This window comes from Rhinoderma darwinii, chromosome 1 (assembly GCF_050947455.1).
Source record: "Rhinoderma darwinii isolate aRhiDar2 chromosome 1, aRhiDar2.hap1, whole genome shotgun sequence".
NCBI classification, from domain to species: domain Eukaryota; kingdom Metazoa; phylum Chordata; class Amphibia; order Anura; family Rhinodermatidae; genus Rhinoderma; species Rhinoderma darwinii.
Window position 1 is genome coordinate 389,339,772 of NC_134687.1, and position 18,022 is coordinate 389,357,793.

General features: G+C 42.6%; 1 protein-coding gene across 2 annotated transcripts in view; it reads left to right on the forward strand.

The window, feature by feature from the left end:
* PRXL2C (peroxiredoxin like 2C) overlaps positions 1 to 16,721 on the forward strand; it is a 35,401-nt gene extending 18,680 nt beyond the window's left edge. Inside the window, exons 5-6 of one of the 2 annotated variants that reach the window (XM_075828732.1) lie at positions 13,976 to 14,107; positions 16,474 to 16,721. In XM_075828732.1, coding sequence (XP_075684847.1) covers positions 13,976 to 14,107; positions 16,474 to 16,601 — 260 coding nt within the window. In that variant the 3' untranslated portion in view covers positions 16,602 to 16,721. The remainder of the gene's footprint in view (positions 1 to 13,975; positions 14,108 to 16,473) is intronic. The other variant, XM_075828739.1, reaches the window with a different exon arrangement.
* The last annotated feature ends 1,301 nt before the right edge of the window (positions 16,722 to 18,022 follow it).

Consider the following 18,022-nt stretch of genomic DNA (forward strand, 5'->3'; position numbering starts at 1 on the left):
AATTAGGGGGTCTGTATTAGTTTGAGGTCTGGGGTCTGTATTTAGGGGGTCTGTATTTAGGGGTCTGCGGTCTGTATTAGTTTAGGGGTCTTTCTTTATGGGTCTGGTCTGGGGTCTGTATTAGTGTAGGGGGTCAGGTCTGGGGTCTGTATTTAGGGATCTGGGGTCTGATTCGTTTATGGGGTCTGTATTTAGGGGGCCTGGTCTAGGGTCTGTATTAGTTTAGGGGGTCTTTATTTAGGGGTCTGTATTCGTTTAGGGGGTCTGGTCTGGGGTCTGTATTAAGGGAGTCAGGTATGGGTTAATTATTAGTGTAGAGGGTTGTGTCTGCTGTCTGTATGTAGGTGTCCTGTCTGAGGTCTGTATTTATTTAGGGTGCTTGTTCTGGGGTCTGTATTTGTTTAGGGGGTTCTGCTCTGGGGACTGCAATAGTTTAGAAGGTCTGGCTCTGTATGTATTCTATGATCTAGTCTGGGGTCCAAATTTATGTCTGAGTAAAAGGGGTTGTCCGGGCACATCGATAGGTCATCAGTATAAAACACGGCCTGTGCCCGGACAACCCCTTTAATGTATAGTCCTGGGCCTTGGTGTCTAAATTTGTGTGTTTCTATAGAGGCTGGAAACGGCTGCAGAAGTGATGGGCAAAGATGTCTCATCAGGAGAAGTCGCCATAACGGTCTGCGTCAAATGGAGAAGAAAAGAAAATGACTCCCATCAGAGAAGACATCCCCTGTGAGTCATTGGATCTATAGGGGATCTGTCCCCTCTCGTGACATGTCTGTTGTAGGAAATCCTTGTATTCTACATATCTTTGTGTACCCAGGACTGACAAATGTGTGTTACCATTCCCATTGTCAAGAGGAAGTGTGATACTGTCAGCGATGGTTGGAGACTGTCAGTATGTAAGGACACAGCCCTTTGACAAGGGGAATCGTAACACCCATTTGTCAATGTTCGCACAAAAAGGTGGTGTTCACTATAGACACGGCAGAGCGGCGGTGGGGAAAGGGGGCCCAAGTTTGGGGAACAGCCCAGGGCCTATGGTCTACTTAATCCGCCACTGCGAGTGCCGTAGTATTTTACTACGTTAGACAACTGACCGGCATTTTAACGCATCTTACTCAAAGATTTGTGTAGTAGCACAATGGACCTGTACTTAACTATGGCAGCATTTCTTAACCCCTTACGGACGCAGCCTAGTTTTGGCCTTAAAGGGAATGTGTTGCCAGCAAAACATGTTTTTTTTTTTTTTAGTTAAACAATTAGTGTGTAGGTGATTAAACATTGTTCTAATTTTTTATTTTTTTTCACGAGTCAGGAAATATTATAAATTGGATTCAATTGGATTCTAATTTATAATATTTCCCATTGCTGGTCACTAGATGGAGCCATTCCCAAAATTGCAGCATTGCATGTGGTAAAGCAACCACTTTGCTTTATGCTGCAAAATTGGGTAAAAAGCCCTCGCTCTAGTGAGCTCTCAGCATCCCCCCTCCTTTATCCTGGCTAGTGCCGGGAGAAACGAGGGGTTTGAACGGTCTAAGCTCCTACACTGTGTGTCGCCATTTTTTGAGCGAACACACAGTGTAGAAGGTTAACATACAGTAGTAAACACAAACATACATAGAAATCCCTTACCTGCTCCAGTCGCCGCCGCTCCCTCCGGTCCATCCGCTCCGTCTGCTGCCGCTGCTCCATGTGCACAAGTCCGGAAGCCGCGACCGGAAGTAGTAATCTTACTGTCCGGCCGCGACTTCCGGTCCACAGGAAAATGGCGCCGGACGGCGCGCATTTCAAATTGAACTGTGTGGGAGCGGCGCATGCGCCGTTCCCACACAGCGGCGTACATGTTAGTGGATGGAACGGGCCCCGTTCGCAGTCCCTATGGGACTGTGGCTGCCGTATTCCATGTCTCTATGTGTCGTTAATCGACACATACAGAAATGGAAAAAAAAATGGCAGCCCCCATAGGGAAGAAAAAGTGTAAAAATAAGAAAAAGTAAAACACAAACACACAAATTAATCCAAACGTTTTTAATAAAGCACTAACATCTTTAACATATTAAAAAAAAAATTGTGGTGACACTGTTCCTTTAAGGCTCAGAGCCCATATTTCAAATCTGACAGGTCACTTTATGTGGTAATAACTCTGGAATGCTTCTACTTATCCAAGCGATTCTGAGATTGTTTTCTCGTGACACATTGGACTCTATGTTAGTGGTAAAATTTGGTCGATATATTCAGTGTTTATTTGTGAAAAATAGAAAATTTAGAGAAAATTTGGCAAAAATAGAATTTTTCTGAATTTAAAATGTATATGCTTGTAAGACAGATAGAAATACCACACAAAATAGTTACTAGTTCACATTTCCCCTATGTCTACTTTATGTTGGCATAATTTTTTGAAGATTCTTTTATTTTTCTAGGACGTTACAAAGCTTAGAACATAAGCAGCAATTTCTCATATTTTGAAGAAAATGTCAAAAGCCTATTTGTTTTTTTAGGTACCAGTTCAGCTCTGAAGTGGCTTTGAGGGCCTTATATATTAGAAATTCCCATAAACACCCCATTTTAAAAACTAGACCACCTCAAAGTATTCAAAACAGCATTTAGAAAGTTTCTTAACCCTTTAGGCGTTTCACAGGAATTTAAAGTAAAGTATAGGTGAAATTTACAAATGTTTTTTTTTTGTCAGAAAATACTTTTTACTAAATTTTTCCCTGTAAAACAGAAGGTTTTACCAGAGAAACACAACTCAATGTTTATTGCCCGGGTTCTGCAGTTTTTAGAAATATCCCACGTGTGGTAATGGGCTGAAGCACAGGCCTCAGAAGCAAAGGAGGACCTAGTGGATTTTGAGGCCTCCTTTTTATTAGGCACCATGTCTGGTTTGAAGAGGTCTTGTGGTGCCAAAACAGTGGAAACCCCCCACAAGTGACCCTATTTGGCAAACTACACCCCTCGAGGAACTTATCTAGGGGTAAACTGAGCATTTAGCTCTCACAGGTATTTTGCTACATTTTGTGAAATTAGGCTGTGCAATTGAAAATCAAATTTTTTCCGATAAAAGGTACAGGTGGTCATAAACTTCTGGTTGGACAAACGGCAGAGCTCAGAAAGGAAGGAGCACCATTTGGCTTTTAGAGCTCAAATTTAGTTGGAATGGCAGGAGCGCAATTTGGCATATAGATTTTGCTGGATTGGTTTCTGGGCACAATATGGTATTTGTAGAGTTTCTGTGGTACTAGTGCGGGGGAAACCCCTTAAAAGTGACTCCATTTTGGAAACTAGACCCTTTGAAAAAATTCATTGTAGTTTTCATGGGGTGCATGCGACTTTTTGATCAGTGTTTCTGCTATTTTTTTTAAAGAGGCGTGGTAACTAAAAAACAGCAATTCTACTATTGGTTTTTATTCTTTTTTTTTATTTATTTTTTACAGCGTTCACCGTGCACTATAAATGACTCACTTTATTCTGCGGGGCGATACGATTACGGCGATACCATATGTTTATAGTTTTTTTTATGTCTTATGGCGTTTGCACAATAAAATACTTTTTATAAAAAGTAATTAACTTTTTGTGTTGTCTTATTCTAAGGGCAGATACAGACGGACGTTGCGTTTTTGCGCGCGCAAACAACGCGGCGTTTTGCGCGCGCAAAAACCATTTGACAGCTGCGTGTGTCATCCGTGTATGATGCGCGGCTGCGTGATTTTGGCGCAGCCGCCATCATAGAGATGAGGCTAGTCGACGCCCGTCACTGTCCAAGGTGCTGAAAGAGCTAACTGATCGGCAGTAACTCTTTCAGCTTCAATTCACTTGGACTGAATTGTCATCCCGGGAGGTCAGACTGGAGGAAGAAGCCGGGAGTTATCGGTAAGTCAGAACTTCGTTTTTTTTACAGGTTCATGTTTTTTGGGATCGGTAGTCACTGTCCATGGTGCTGAAACAGTTTATCTCTTTCAGCACCCTGGACAGTGACTATGTCCTGACGTCGCGTACCGGACATTTTTTTGCCGGGTTCGGCCAAAACTAGTTCGGCCGAACCCGGTGAAGTTCGGTTCGCTTGTCCGGGTTCGCTCATCTCAAAGACACTCCGTTTGGATGTTCGGAAACAGAAAAGCACGTGGTGCTTTTCTGTTTACATTCATCCTTTTGACAGCTGGTGCGCTGTTTCAGTCGGTTCGCACGGAAGTGCTTCCGTGCAACCTGCGTGGTTTTCACGCACCCATTGACTTCAATGGGTGCGTGATGCGCGAAATACGCAGAGTTATTGAACCTGTCGTGTTTTGTACGCAGCGAACAAACGCTGCGCAAAAAGCACGGACTGTCTGTACTGCCCCATAGACTTGTATTGGTCGATGCGTGGCGCGTGAAAACCACGCGGCCCGCACGGACCGAATACACGCTCGTGTGAATCCCCCCTAAGAGCCATAACTTTTTTATTTTTCCATCAAGAAAGCTGTGTGAGGACTTTTTTTGCGTCACAAAGTTTCGATCAGTACCATTTTAGGTACATGCGACTTTTTAAACTCTTTTTATTCCATTTTTTGGGAGGTGAAGTGACCAAAAAATTGTTATTCTGGTATTGTTTCTTTTATTGTGTTCACTGTGCGGGACAAATAACTAAATACTTTTGTAGTTCAGGCAGCTATGGACGCAGCGATACCAATTATTTATAGTTTATTCATTTTTTTTAATAATAAAAAGGACTGATAAGGGAAAAAGGGGGATTTTTACTTTTAAACTTATTTTTACACAACTTTTTTTTAACTTTATTTTGTCCCACTAGGGGACTTGAGGGCAGGAGGCCCTGATCGCAATTCTTATAAACTGCACTACATGCGTAAATGTATTAGATCTGTCAGCTACTCGCCGACAGCAAGCTTAGTGGGTCCTGGCTAGTAGTACGTCAAGGAGCGGGAAGGAGGTAATGACAGATATTTTAATGTAGTTTGTTGAACCAACTATGTGTAAATACATTACAAATATAAAAAATAAGGTACATAAACAGTTGATGAAGTTTCCAAAAGTAAAATCACAGTCATGAGGCAGTTAAAGTAATAAAGCAGTTTAGAATTCCTATTCTGATCTCTACAAGCCACTCTGAGGGAGCGTGCCAGAGTGTGTGACTTAAGCGGGTTTTACAGAGGGCAATTATCGGGCAGACGATCGTTCATAGAATGCGCCTTCCCGATAACTGCCCTGTATAAACAGGGCAGCGATCAGCAGATGAACGAGCAAACGCTCGTTCATCTATTGATCGTATCATTTAAAAAAATGTTAAATATCGTTGTCGGCAGCACATCTCCCTGTGTAATGTATGGAGACGAGCAATCAGAGTAGCGACTGCTCGTCTACATACATAGCTCCTTGTGACAGGAGCAAATGAGCGCCGATCAACGAGCTGTCTCGTTGATTGGCGTTCGTTGCACCGGCCAATTGGCTGGCGTAATAGGGCCTTTATGCCTAGAGCCGTTGCTCAGAGCTGATCAAAGAACTTATACCCATCAGTTAAGAAACCCTGCATTATATGGTAAGTGAAAGACATCTTCAGAGCGGAGAGTCTACACCTGAGATGCCTGTCGGCTGTCAGCTCTCTTTCAACTCCTCCATAAACATGCATGCTCAGATCGGGCAAACTTGAATGTTTATCTTAATAGGAAAAGGGGTATAAGGTAGTGCCAGCATGCCCAATCCTCCTTTCCCTTGCTGCCAGACATTGCTGTATCCCCCAGGAAGCCCTCATACATATTAGACAGTCAGTCAATACCACTGAAATGTGCAGGTTCGGCCAACATTTGTGTAATGTGTTTTGCCAGCTTAAGAAGTTGATCAAAGTCCAAGAGATCAGGTACTGTGGGTGGAAATGCAGGATTATGAAAAAGGGCCTGGTTTGTTGGAGTGGGGCTATTTCTGGCAGAGGACCGTTACAGAGATAGGAAAACCAAAGCACTCATTCCATTGCGTATAGATTTTTTTTTATTGGTGGATAAATTCCACGTAGACTTTTTTTTTTTCAACATTTTTTTTTACATTAATTTTCATTGTATTATCTATCACAGTATAATAGGTTTGCCAAGGTTTCAATCCCACCAGTACCTTTTTCACGGAAGTGACCTGTGATTTTAGCCCATCAAGTATATAGAAATAAAGACAGCTGACCGTCCAATAGCAGGACCAACACCGACATAAAACAGGGAATATACCAGGGGAAAAAAAGAATTCTCTCCGTTTTGTCATGACAGTATCGGTGGGATTGAAACGCTATTTTTTTTTTGTTTTAGATTTCAAAGAACGTTTTTTGTGTTTTTTTTACATTTTTTATTTTAGACTGGTGTAACAAATTTCAGCCAGTCGTTATCGAATGATTCCCACCGTAAGCACCTCTGAAGCACACAGTACACATGTAGCAGATGAATATCTAATATTTGTTGCCTGGTGAAATGTATTTCCTCAGACTAAAACCACCTATCAGTCATAAGGTCTCACAGTATCCAGCCTTGCTGGGTTAACCCCTTCCCGCAATTGGGCGTTCCTGTACGTCCTTTTTAGCAGTGCGTTCCCGCAAATGGGCATACAGTAACGCCCTGAAAATGAAGCGGGCACAGGAGCTGTGCGTGCTCCATCTTCAGCAGGTGTCGGCTGTAATATACAGCCGACATAGCACCAACGGAGGTGATAAAAGTTATCGCCGCTGTTTAACCCCTTAAATGCCGCTGTCAATATCGACAGCAGCCTTTAAGTGATTGACACAGAGGTAGGGGGCTTCCTCTGTACCCCAATGGCCCCCCACGAAAAATTGCGTGGTGTCGATGGTTGCTATGGCAACCAGGAAGCCTAGCAACGGCTTCTTGGTTGCCAGGTACGGAAGCCTATTAGGTCCTACCCAAAGCAGGACGTAATAGGCTTAACTGTCAGTTGTAAAATGACAGTTACAATACACTGCAGTACACAGGTAGTGCAGTGTATTATACAGGGGATCAGAAGATCAGATCTTCAAGTCCCCTAGTAAGTATATTAAAAATAAAAAAAAAGTAACAAAAAATGGTTTTAGATAAATAACAGTTTTATGTAATAAAAAACAATAAATCGCCCTGTTTCCCTGATTAAGTCCTTTATAATTAGATAAAATAAAAGACAATAATAGGTATCCCCGCGCTCGTATCGGCCTGACCTATAAAAATATATTATTTATCCCGCACGGTGAACACCGTAAAGAAATAAAATAGAAAAAATGGCAGAATTTCCTTTTTTGGTCACATTGTTTCCAAAAAACTGGAATCAAAAGTGATCAAAAAGTCGCACGTACCCCAAAATGGTACCAATAAAAACTACAGTTTGTCACTCAAAAAAACAAGCCCTCATACAGCTCCGTCGACAAAAAAATAAAAAATAAAGTTATGGCTCTCAGGATATGGTGACACTAAAACATTATTTTATTTACAAAAAAAGTGTTTTTATTGTGTAAAAGTAGTAAAACCATAAAAACTTTATAAATTTGATATTGCCATAATCGTATTGTGAAGGATGGTTTATTTGCTTATATTCTCTGTATGAAATGACATTATGAATTATCAAGCAGGATGCCAAATTACTAAGATATGTATTATGTGAAAGGGATTATAATAATGTTTAAATGATTTAGTTTCGTGCAGCAGCCATCTTGTCTGGAGTTCCCATCTTGGTTTTTTGTAGTGAATAGGAAAGTCATTGTTCCTTTAACACAAGTAATGTTGATTTCGTATGTCTTATCTTTGACCTTGGCTCCCATAGGAAGCTTTCAGAGAAGGCACAGGGAGTGAGATGGGAGGGTGGCAAATATGCTTGTGGGAATGCCTCCCCCATCTTACAGGAACATTCTAGCCAAGAGAGAGATAAGGCCACCTGCAAACCTGATGTGTGAAGAATTATAATGATGTATCTGGAATGTATCGTATGTCTGTAATTGGCTGAATAAGAATTATTGTCACATTGTCTCGAATTGGTTAACCTCAAGCCTACACCCCTTCTGAATGATAGTATTATAGTTTAAGTTTGGAAATAAACCTCCACAGGAGTATTTTGAGCATATTAGCAGCGTCTGTGTTTTTTCTTCTCCTCTCTCGATATATATCGGTATGAAATATCCTGATTAGGATGCTGGATAAAGTGCCTGGCCTGAGAGTTTGTTGGACTCGTCTAAATTTCAGTCTAATATATTTTGAGCCATTGACTTCCACGACAGTATCGAACCGCAGAATAAAAGTAAACATGTATATACTGCACAGAGAACGCCGTTAAATTTATAAAAAAAAAAAAGTGTTACAGAATTTATTTTTTGGTCTCCCACAAAATTGAATAAAAACGGATTAAAAAGAAACAAATAAATCGCATGTACCCCAAAATTATACTAATAAAAACTACAGCTCGTCCCATGAAAATCAAGCACTCACACAGCTCAACGGAAAAATAAAAAGTTATGACTCTCGGAACGCATAATAATGCAAAACCACGGCCCAGACTAAATTATATGTCGAGCAGTTCTTCACCTAAAACCCCACATCATGATTTGCAGCCCCCACTGGTACCCTGTAAATGCAGCGGAAACTATGACAATTTGGGGTCTGTGCTACATATGGGACTAGTGAAGAAGTCAAAGATTAGGCAATGCTTGAGTGCGAATATTTTGTACAACACCACGGACACCCTTTAGAAGTGCGACCCCTGCCCCCAACAATCTAGCCTGGGCATGAAGGATTGGTTCAAAGCATACGTCTCCATCCATGGACAATTAATTTACCCCATTATTACATCATCCTATTATGACCTGATGCACTCCGCACAGTTTACATATACCCTGATGCACTCCGCCCAGCTTACATATACCCAGATGCACTCCGCACAGCTTACATATACCCTGATGTACCCCGCACAGCTTAAATATACCCTAATGTACTCCGCACAGTTTACATATACCCTGATGTACTCCGCCCAGCTTACATATACCCTGATGTACTCCGCCCAGCTTACATATACCCTGATGTACCCCGCACAGCTTACATATACCCTGATGTACTCCGGACAGCTTACATATACCCTGATGTACTCCGCCCAGTTTACATATACCCTGATGTACTCCGCCCAGTTTATATATACCCTGATGTACTCCGCCCAGCTTACATATACCCTGATGTACTCCACACAGCTTAAATATACCCTGATGTACTCCGCACAGTTTACGAAAAGTTCTGGTTAGGGACTCGCAAGGCACTGGGGACCCTTGACGTTGGGTTGCGAGCTTTGCGTATTTTGGCCAAAATAACAACTAATACCCCATGTTTCATGGATATTTCTTACTACGTATACTACACTTTTTTTCAGGACGCAGCCGGGTCTTATATGCTGGGAGGGCATGATGTGCTGGCGTTTGGTTTGGAATGCAGAGCAGCCCGCTTTAGCTAACACTAGCGGCGTTACAAATAGGCTGTTATTCGGCAAGATACGCCATGCCTGACGACCAGCACATTATCCCTCCACGTATTACACATAGTACTGACACCCCATGTACTATTCACAGCACTGACCCCTATTCATCACATTTATTTATTTATTTTTATTACATTATTACACAGTTCTGACACTTTCATACATACATATTTATTTTTTACCATCCATTCACACCCTAGCACTACACTGACACACATTTATCACACACCTTTGAGCACTTAGTCCGCCACTCCCCTCAAGACTAGTGGGAGGGGCTATCACTATTTAATGCACACTCCTTCTGCAGCATTCTTTGACCCGTCTGCGTCCTGATGGGAACGGGTTTTCACCCACCCACCTACCTAGTGAGTATGGCCTTTTTTGTGGTTTTGATATTTATGTCCCATTTTTTCTGTTTGTGTTTTTAAATTAGGAACGAAAAGTTCTGGTTAGGGACTCGCAAGGCACTGGGGACCCTTGACGTTGGGTTGCGAGCTTTGCGTATTTTGGCCAAAATAACAACTAATACCCCATGTTTCATGGATATTTCTTACTACGTATACTACACTTTTTTTCAGGACGCAGCCGGGTCTTATATGCTGGGAGGGCATGATGTGCTGGCGTTTGGTTTGGAATGCAGAGCAGCCCGCTTTAGCTAACACTAGCGGCGTTACAAATAGGCTGTTATTCGGCAAGATACGCCATGCCTGACGACCAGCACATTATCCCTCCACGTATTACACATAGTACTGACACCCCATGTACTATTCACAGCACTGACCCCTATTCATCACATTTATTTATTTATTTTTATTACATTATTACACAGTTCTGACACTTTCATACATACATATTTATTTTTTACCATCCATTCACACCCTAGCACTACACTGACACACATTTATCACACACCTTTGAGCACTTAGTCCGCCACTCCCCTCAAGACTAGTGGGAGGGGCTATCACTATTTAATGCACACTCCTTCTGCAGCATTCTTTGACCCGTCTGCGTCCTGATGGGAACGGGTTTTCACCCACCCACCTACCTAGTGAGTATGGCCTTTTTTGTGGTTTTGATATTTATGTCCCATTTTTTCTGTTTGTGTTTTTAAATTAGGAACGAAAAGTTCTGGTTAGGGACTCGCAAGGCACTGGGGACCCTTGACGTTGGGTTGCGAGCTTTGCGTATTTTGGCCAAAATAACAACTAATACCCCATGTTTCATGGATATTTCTTACTACGTATACTACACTTTTTTTCAGGACGCAGCCGGGTCTTATATGCTGGGAGGGCATGATGTGCTGGCGTTTGGTTTGGAATGCAGAGCAGCCCGCTTTAGCTAACAATAGCGGCGTTACAAATAGGCTGTTATTCGGCAAGATACGCCATGCCTGACGACCAGCACATTATCCCTCCACGTATTACACATAGTACTGACACCCCATGTACTATTCACAGCACTGACCCCTATTCATCACATTTATTTATTTATTTTTATTACATTATTACACAGTTCTGACACTTTCATACATACATATTTATTTTTTACCATCCATTCACACCCTAGCACTACACTGACACACATTTATCACACACCTTTGAGCACTTAGTCCGCCACTCCCCTCAAGACTAGTGGGAGGGGCTATCACTATTTAATGCACACTCCTTCTGCAGCATTCTTTGACCCGTCTGCGTCCTGATGGGAACGGGTTTTCACCCACCCACCTACCTAGTGAGTATGGCCTTTTTTGTGGTTTTGATATTTATGTCCCATTTTTTCTGTTTGTGTTTTTAAATTAGGAACGAAAAGTTCTGGTTAGGGACTCGCAAGGCACTGGGGACCCTTGACGTTGGGTTGCGAGCTTTGCGTATTTTGGCCAAAATAACAACTAATACCCCATGTTTCATGGATATTTCTTACTACGTATACTACACTTTTTTTCAGGACGCAGCCGGGTCTTATATGCTGGGAGGGCATGATGTGCTGGCGTTTGGTTTGGAATGCAGAGCAGCCCGCTTTAGCTAACACTAGCGGCGTTACAAATAGGCTGTTATTCGGCAAGATACGCCATGCCTGACGACCAGCACATTATCCCTCCACGTATTACACATAGTACTGACACCCCATGTACTATTCACAGCACTGACCCCTATTCATCACATTTATTTATTTTTATTACATTATTACACAGTTCTGACACTTTCATACATACATATTTATTTTTTACCATCCATTCACACCCTAGCACTACACTGACACACATTTATCACACACCTTTGAGCACTTAGTCCGCCACTCCCCTCAAGACTAGTGGGAGGGGCTATCACTATTTAATGCACACTCCTTCTGCAGCATTCTTTGACCCGTCTGCGTCCTGATGGGAACGGGTTTTCACCCACCCACCTACCTAGTGAGTATGGCCTTTTTTGTGGTTTTGATATTTATGTCCCATTTTTTCTGTTACAGTTTACATATACCCTGATGTACTCCGCACAGCTTACATATGCCCCCACATTATAAACTGAAACACCAGTAAAACCCTAAACAAAACTACTACCAAGAAAAATCTGCGCTCCAAAAGCCAAATGGCGGTACTTCTGGGCCTGGCAGTGTGCCCAAACAGCAGTTTATGACCACATATGGTGTATTAATGTACTCTGGTGAACCCGCTTAACAATTTATTGGGTGTGTGTCTCCAGTGGTACAAGCTGGGCCCAACACATTGGGCACTGAAATAGCATATCTGTGGAAAATGGCAATAATCAATCTGCAACATCCACTGTGCACTAATTTCTGCAAAACCTTTGGGGTCAAAATGCTCACTACACTTCTAGATGAATTCCTTGAGAGGTGTAGTTTCCTAAATGGGGTCACTTCACGGGGGTTTTCACTGTACTGGTACCTCAGCGCAATGCAACATGGCACCAAAATCCAATTTGGCAAAATTTCAACTCCAAAAACTAAATTGCGCTTTTTCCCTTTAGACCCTTGCAGTGTCCCCAAATAGCCGTTTGCAACCACATATGGGGTATTTCCCTACACAGGAGAAATTGTGTAACAAATTTTGGGGTGTCTTTTCTCCTGTATTCCTTGTGGAAATATTATTAGGTAAATCTACATGTTATTGTAAAAAAATATTTTTCGGTTTTCACGGCCCAATTCTAATAAAATCTATAGAACACCTGAGGGATCAAAATGCTCTCTACACCTATAATTAAATTCTTTGAGGGGTATAGTCCCCAAAATGGAATCACACCTGGGGAATTTCTAATGTACTGGTACTTCAGGGTCTCTGTAAATGCGACACGGCCCCCAGAAACCAATTCAGCAAAATCGGAGCTGCAAAATCCAAATGGCATGGCTTCCCTTCTGAGCCCTGCCGTGGGTCTAAACAGCAGTTTATTACCACATATGGGGTATTACCGTAATCAGGAGATATTGCTTTACAAATGTTGAGGTGCTTTTTCTCCCTTTATAAAAAAAAATATTTTCAGAAAAAAAAGTAGATTTTCATCTTCAGACTAATAAATTCAGCAAAAAACCTGTGGGGTCAAAATTCAAACTATACCCCTAGATAAATTCCCTGTGGGTGTAGTTTCAAAATAATGGGGTAAATTTTGAGGAATTTCCACTGTTTTGGTGCCACAAGACCTCTTCAAACATGACATGGTGCCTAAAATATATTCTAATAAAAAGGAGGCCCCAAAATCTACGAGGTGCTCCTTTGATTCGGAGGCCGGTGTTTCAGTCCATTAGCGCACTAGGGCTACATTTGGGATATTTCTAAAAACTGCAGAATCTGGGCAATAAATATTGACCTGCATTTCTCGGGTAAAACCTTCTGTGTTACAATTTTGTTTTTTATTTCAAATGAATTTGGGCATAAAAAATGACATTTGTAAATTTCACCTCTACTTTGCTTCAATTCCTGTGAAACGCCTAAAGAGTTAAAAGACTTTCTGAATGTGGTTTTGAATACTTTGAGGGGCGCAGTTTTCAAAATGGGAGTTTCTAATATATAGGGCCCTCAAAACCACTTGAGAACTGAACTCGTCCCTGAAAACATAGCCTTCTATAATTCTTAAAAATGTGAGAAATTGCTGGTAAAGTTCTAAGCCTTGTAACGTCCTAGGAAAATAAAAGGACGTTCAAAAAATGATGCAAACATAAAGTAGACCTATGGGAAATGTTAATCAGTAACTATTTTGTGTGGTATTGCCATCTGTTTTACAAGCAGATACATTTAAAATTAGAAAAATCATAATTTCTCTAAATTTGTGTTTTTCACAAATAAGCAATGAATTTATCGACCAAATTTTTCCACTAACAAAAGTACAATATGTCAAGAGAAAACAATCTCAGAATCGCTTGGATAGGTAAAAGCAGTCCAAAGTTATTACCACATAAAGTGACATGTCAGATTTGAAAAAATGGGGCTGGTCCTGAAGGCCAAAATGAGCTTTGTTCTGAAGGGGTTAATAAGGTAGTATGTTTTTTGTTTATTTAGCAGGAAGTCCCCATGTGAAATCAAACATGTTCACAGGGAGCATCAAAAGCATTTGGAGAGCAATGAAAAGTCCTGCATTTGATTTTCAAGGAGATCCAGCACAACAAGGTGGAGCATTAATAGTAGGACCAGGTATGACAATGGGGCATCACTTGGGAGTTGGCATAGGAAGTGCTACAATTGTCAGCTGTATACTGTGACAATATAACTGAGCAGTGCCATCATGGGCCACCTAAGAGATTGGATAGGAAATAATCCAACTGCCATTACCAGATATTGTGGTTATTATGTATGTATAGACAGCATAGTCACCAATACAAGAATCATGAACAGCTGTAGAGAAGGAAGAATCAGAACTCACAGGAGTGGGATCTGAGGGGTAAACGCCCAGCAGCAATTGATAATAACATAATGTAATCGGCGCTGTAATGTAGATTACAGCAGTGTTTTTTATTTAGAAAAACTATACATTTTGACCGAGTTATGACCTATTTTAGATTTATGCTAATGACTTTCTTAATAGACAACTGGGTGTGTTTTTACTTTTTGACCAAGTGGGTGTTGTACAGAGGTGGAGTGTATGACACTGACCAATCAGTGACCAATCAGCGTCATACACTTCTTTCCATTCATTTACTCTGCACATAGTGATCTTGCTAGATCATGATGTGCAGTCACATACTCACACATTAACGTTACTGAAGTGTCTTGAGAGGTAATAGACATCGCTTCCAGCCAGGACGCGATGTCTATTCACAATCCCAACACTTCGGTAACGTTTGTGTGGGACTTACAGCACAGCAAGCGTGCCTTGCTGTAAATATCACAGAGACGCTACAGAAGTGACAGGATTCTGAATAGACATCACGTCCCGTCTAGAGGTAATGTATATTCATTGTCATGACACTGCAGTAAAGTTATAGTGTGTTTATGTGTCTGCACATAGCGACATAGCTATATTGCTATGTGCTGTGTAAATGAATGGAGAGAAGTGTATGACGCTGATTGGTCACTGATTGGTCAGCCTCATACACTCTGTACAACGCCCACTTGGTCATATAGTAAAACACGCCCAGTTGTCCATTGAGAAACTCATTAGCATAAAGCTAATATGGGTCATAACTCAGTCAAAAATGATCGTTTTTCTAAATAAAAAACACTGCTGTAATCTACATTACAGCGCCGATCACATAATGTACAATATAGGGAATTTATAATCTGATGACAGAGCCTCTTTAAGCTGTGTAATATAACTTGGGTTTCTGAGCAATAAAAAAGGCCTAATGTATTCTCCTGGCACAAGGGTACTTTGCTATATATGATAAATCTGTACATGCACCCAGGGGTATACCTAGAATAAGGCCTCATTCACACGGCAGGGTTTCCCGGCCGGGTGCCGGCCGTTCATAAATCGGCCGGCACCCGGCTGCATTAGGAATAATAGACCCCTAATGGGGCTATTCACACGACCGATTTTTTGACGGCCGGGAAAACCGCCCGTCAAAAAATAGGACATGCTCTATTTTCGCCCGGGTACCCGGCTGCCCGGCTCCCATAGAAGTCTATGGGGCCGGGTAATACCCGGCCATCACCGGGATGTGTCCCGAGTGACGGCCGGGTTTTCCGGAGCTTGCGCTCTATCTCCTCCTCCTCACAGCGCAGAGTGCATTTGAGGAGGAGGAGTTGATGCAATTCTGACGAATGGCATCGCTGTACACGGTGTGGCAGGGCCGGGGTGTACAGCAGGTGGAAGGGAGCGCTGCGCTGGCTCCCTTCTCCTGCTTGTTTTAAAAGCGCACTGGCCCGGCGACACCTTTGATGGCGCCGCTAGCAGCTGCAGCAGCTGCTGCTGCGGCTGCTACTACTGCAGCGACGGCACTATAGCAGAGCGGGGAGGTATCTCCCCGCTCTGCTATGTGCTAGCCGCACTTTAGCTCCTTGAAGGAGCGGAATCCCCGTGTGTTCGGGGATTCCGCTCCTGGACAGAGCGCTTGATGTCTCTGTCCATATCTGGGCAGTGACATCAGGGGAAACTCCTGAAGCGGAATCCCCGAACACATGAGGATTCCCCTTCAGGAGTTGCCGCTGATGTCACTGTCCGGATCTGCCCGGCCCGGCACGGATGCATAACTTTATGCAAACCGGCCGGGCAGAATGGCCGATTTTACCGGCCGGCACTCGGGCTCGGACGCGACCCGGTCGTGTGAATCCCGCCTTAAGGTATCAGCTTTCTACCTTGTTGACAGTTATCGAAACTGTCATAATCAAAACAACAGTGTAACTACTTTTAGTGGAAGAAAGCGACGTTATACAGGTTTTCAAAATGAATCATTACTTATTATAAGGACACCATTGCCAGTATATTCATCTTACATCTTACGTTTTTACATTTAAATTGGGCTTACTATGCTCTGGGCCTACATTACTCTTATAGGCCTCTGATGGACATATGAATATATCAGAATAATGTGGATTGATGGTATTGGTTTTCATTGCAGGTAACAAAGTCCATTTTTTGCACCGTGATATGAACAGATACGACCATGTGCCTATTAGTTCCCTGCTTCGTTATGCAGGGGTGCAAACTGTGCATTTTGGAGAAAAGCGGCAAATACTTGAAATATGAAGTTATATGGAGTAAACATATGTCAGATACCCCATGTGACAAGAGCAAGTCATCGTTTTTTTCATAGTTTCCTTTCCACAGATATTTATTTTTAAGTGATCACTAGTGCAATAATTTGATACATGATAAATAAATGTACTTTTCTACTATCAAGTTTTCTGTTTGGAGTAAATATGGTGTTCAAGAGAAAATGGAATACGAGGGTATGTCTGTTGTAATGGTGCACATACACAGTGTCCCCATACAGCCTACCAGGGCCGGCCCTAGTATAGATGGCGCCCTGTGCGAAATGATCTTTCGGCACCCCACCCCATCATTAAAAAAAAATGCTGCATAAAAAAATTATAATGCCCCTTTACTGCCCCCATACAGTATAATAATAATATTTAATAATATATATTACAACCCCTTCAAGGACACAGTATATTGTCCTCTAATTGTGCCCACAGTATTATGCCATTTGTAGTACCCCTACACAGTATAATGTCCGCTTAGTAGCCCACACACAGTATAGTGCCCCCCTGTAGATCTTGCCATATAGCCTCCCTGTAGACAGTGCCATAATCCCCCACCTCCCCCTTGTAGACAGTGCCATACAGTCCCCCACCTCCCCCTTGTAGACAGTGCCATACAGTCCCCCACCTCCCCCTTGTAGATCGTGCCATACAGTCCCCGCACCTCCCCCTTGTAGACAGTGCCCCCAAACAAAAACAAAAATTGTACTCACCTAGGCCCCGTTCCCATGACGAACTGAGCTGCTCCATGACGGGACCCTGTAGCCTAGTACAGAGTTTCCCAACCTTTTCGGACTCGAGGCAGCACTGGGAAAACAAAATTTCCTCAGGGCCCCCTACCAAATTTTTTTTGAGAAAGGCAGAAAACGGCTAAGAACAAGCACACCACTCATAGGGCATGTTCACACACGTTTTTTGTAAGGCAAAAAAAATCTGCCTCAAAACTGACAGCGTGTGTGACCTTTTTTTTGTGTTTTTTCTTAAGCTGTTGAAGCGAATGCAAAAGACGCAGGAAAAAAAAAGCTCCAAACCGGCGCTGCAGGTATTTTCTGCCTCCTATTAATTTCAATTGGAGGTCAGAGGTGGAAACCACTTGAAGACCATCAGCCCCCCACTCACAGAAAAATGACCATCAACCCCCCACTCACAGTAAAATGACCATCAGCCCCCCACTCACAGCAAAATGACCATCAGCCCACCACTCAGTAAAATGACCATCAGCCCCGCACTCACAGATTCCCCCTGTAGGTAGCGCCACACAGCCCCTTGTAGGTAGCGCCACACAGACCCTTGTGGGTAGCGCCACACAGACCCTTGTGGATAGCGCCAGACAGCCCACTTGTAGGTAGCGCCAGACAGCCCACTTGTAGGTAGCGCCACACAGCCCCCTTGTGGGTAGCACCACAC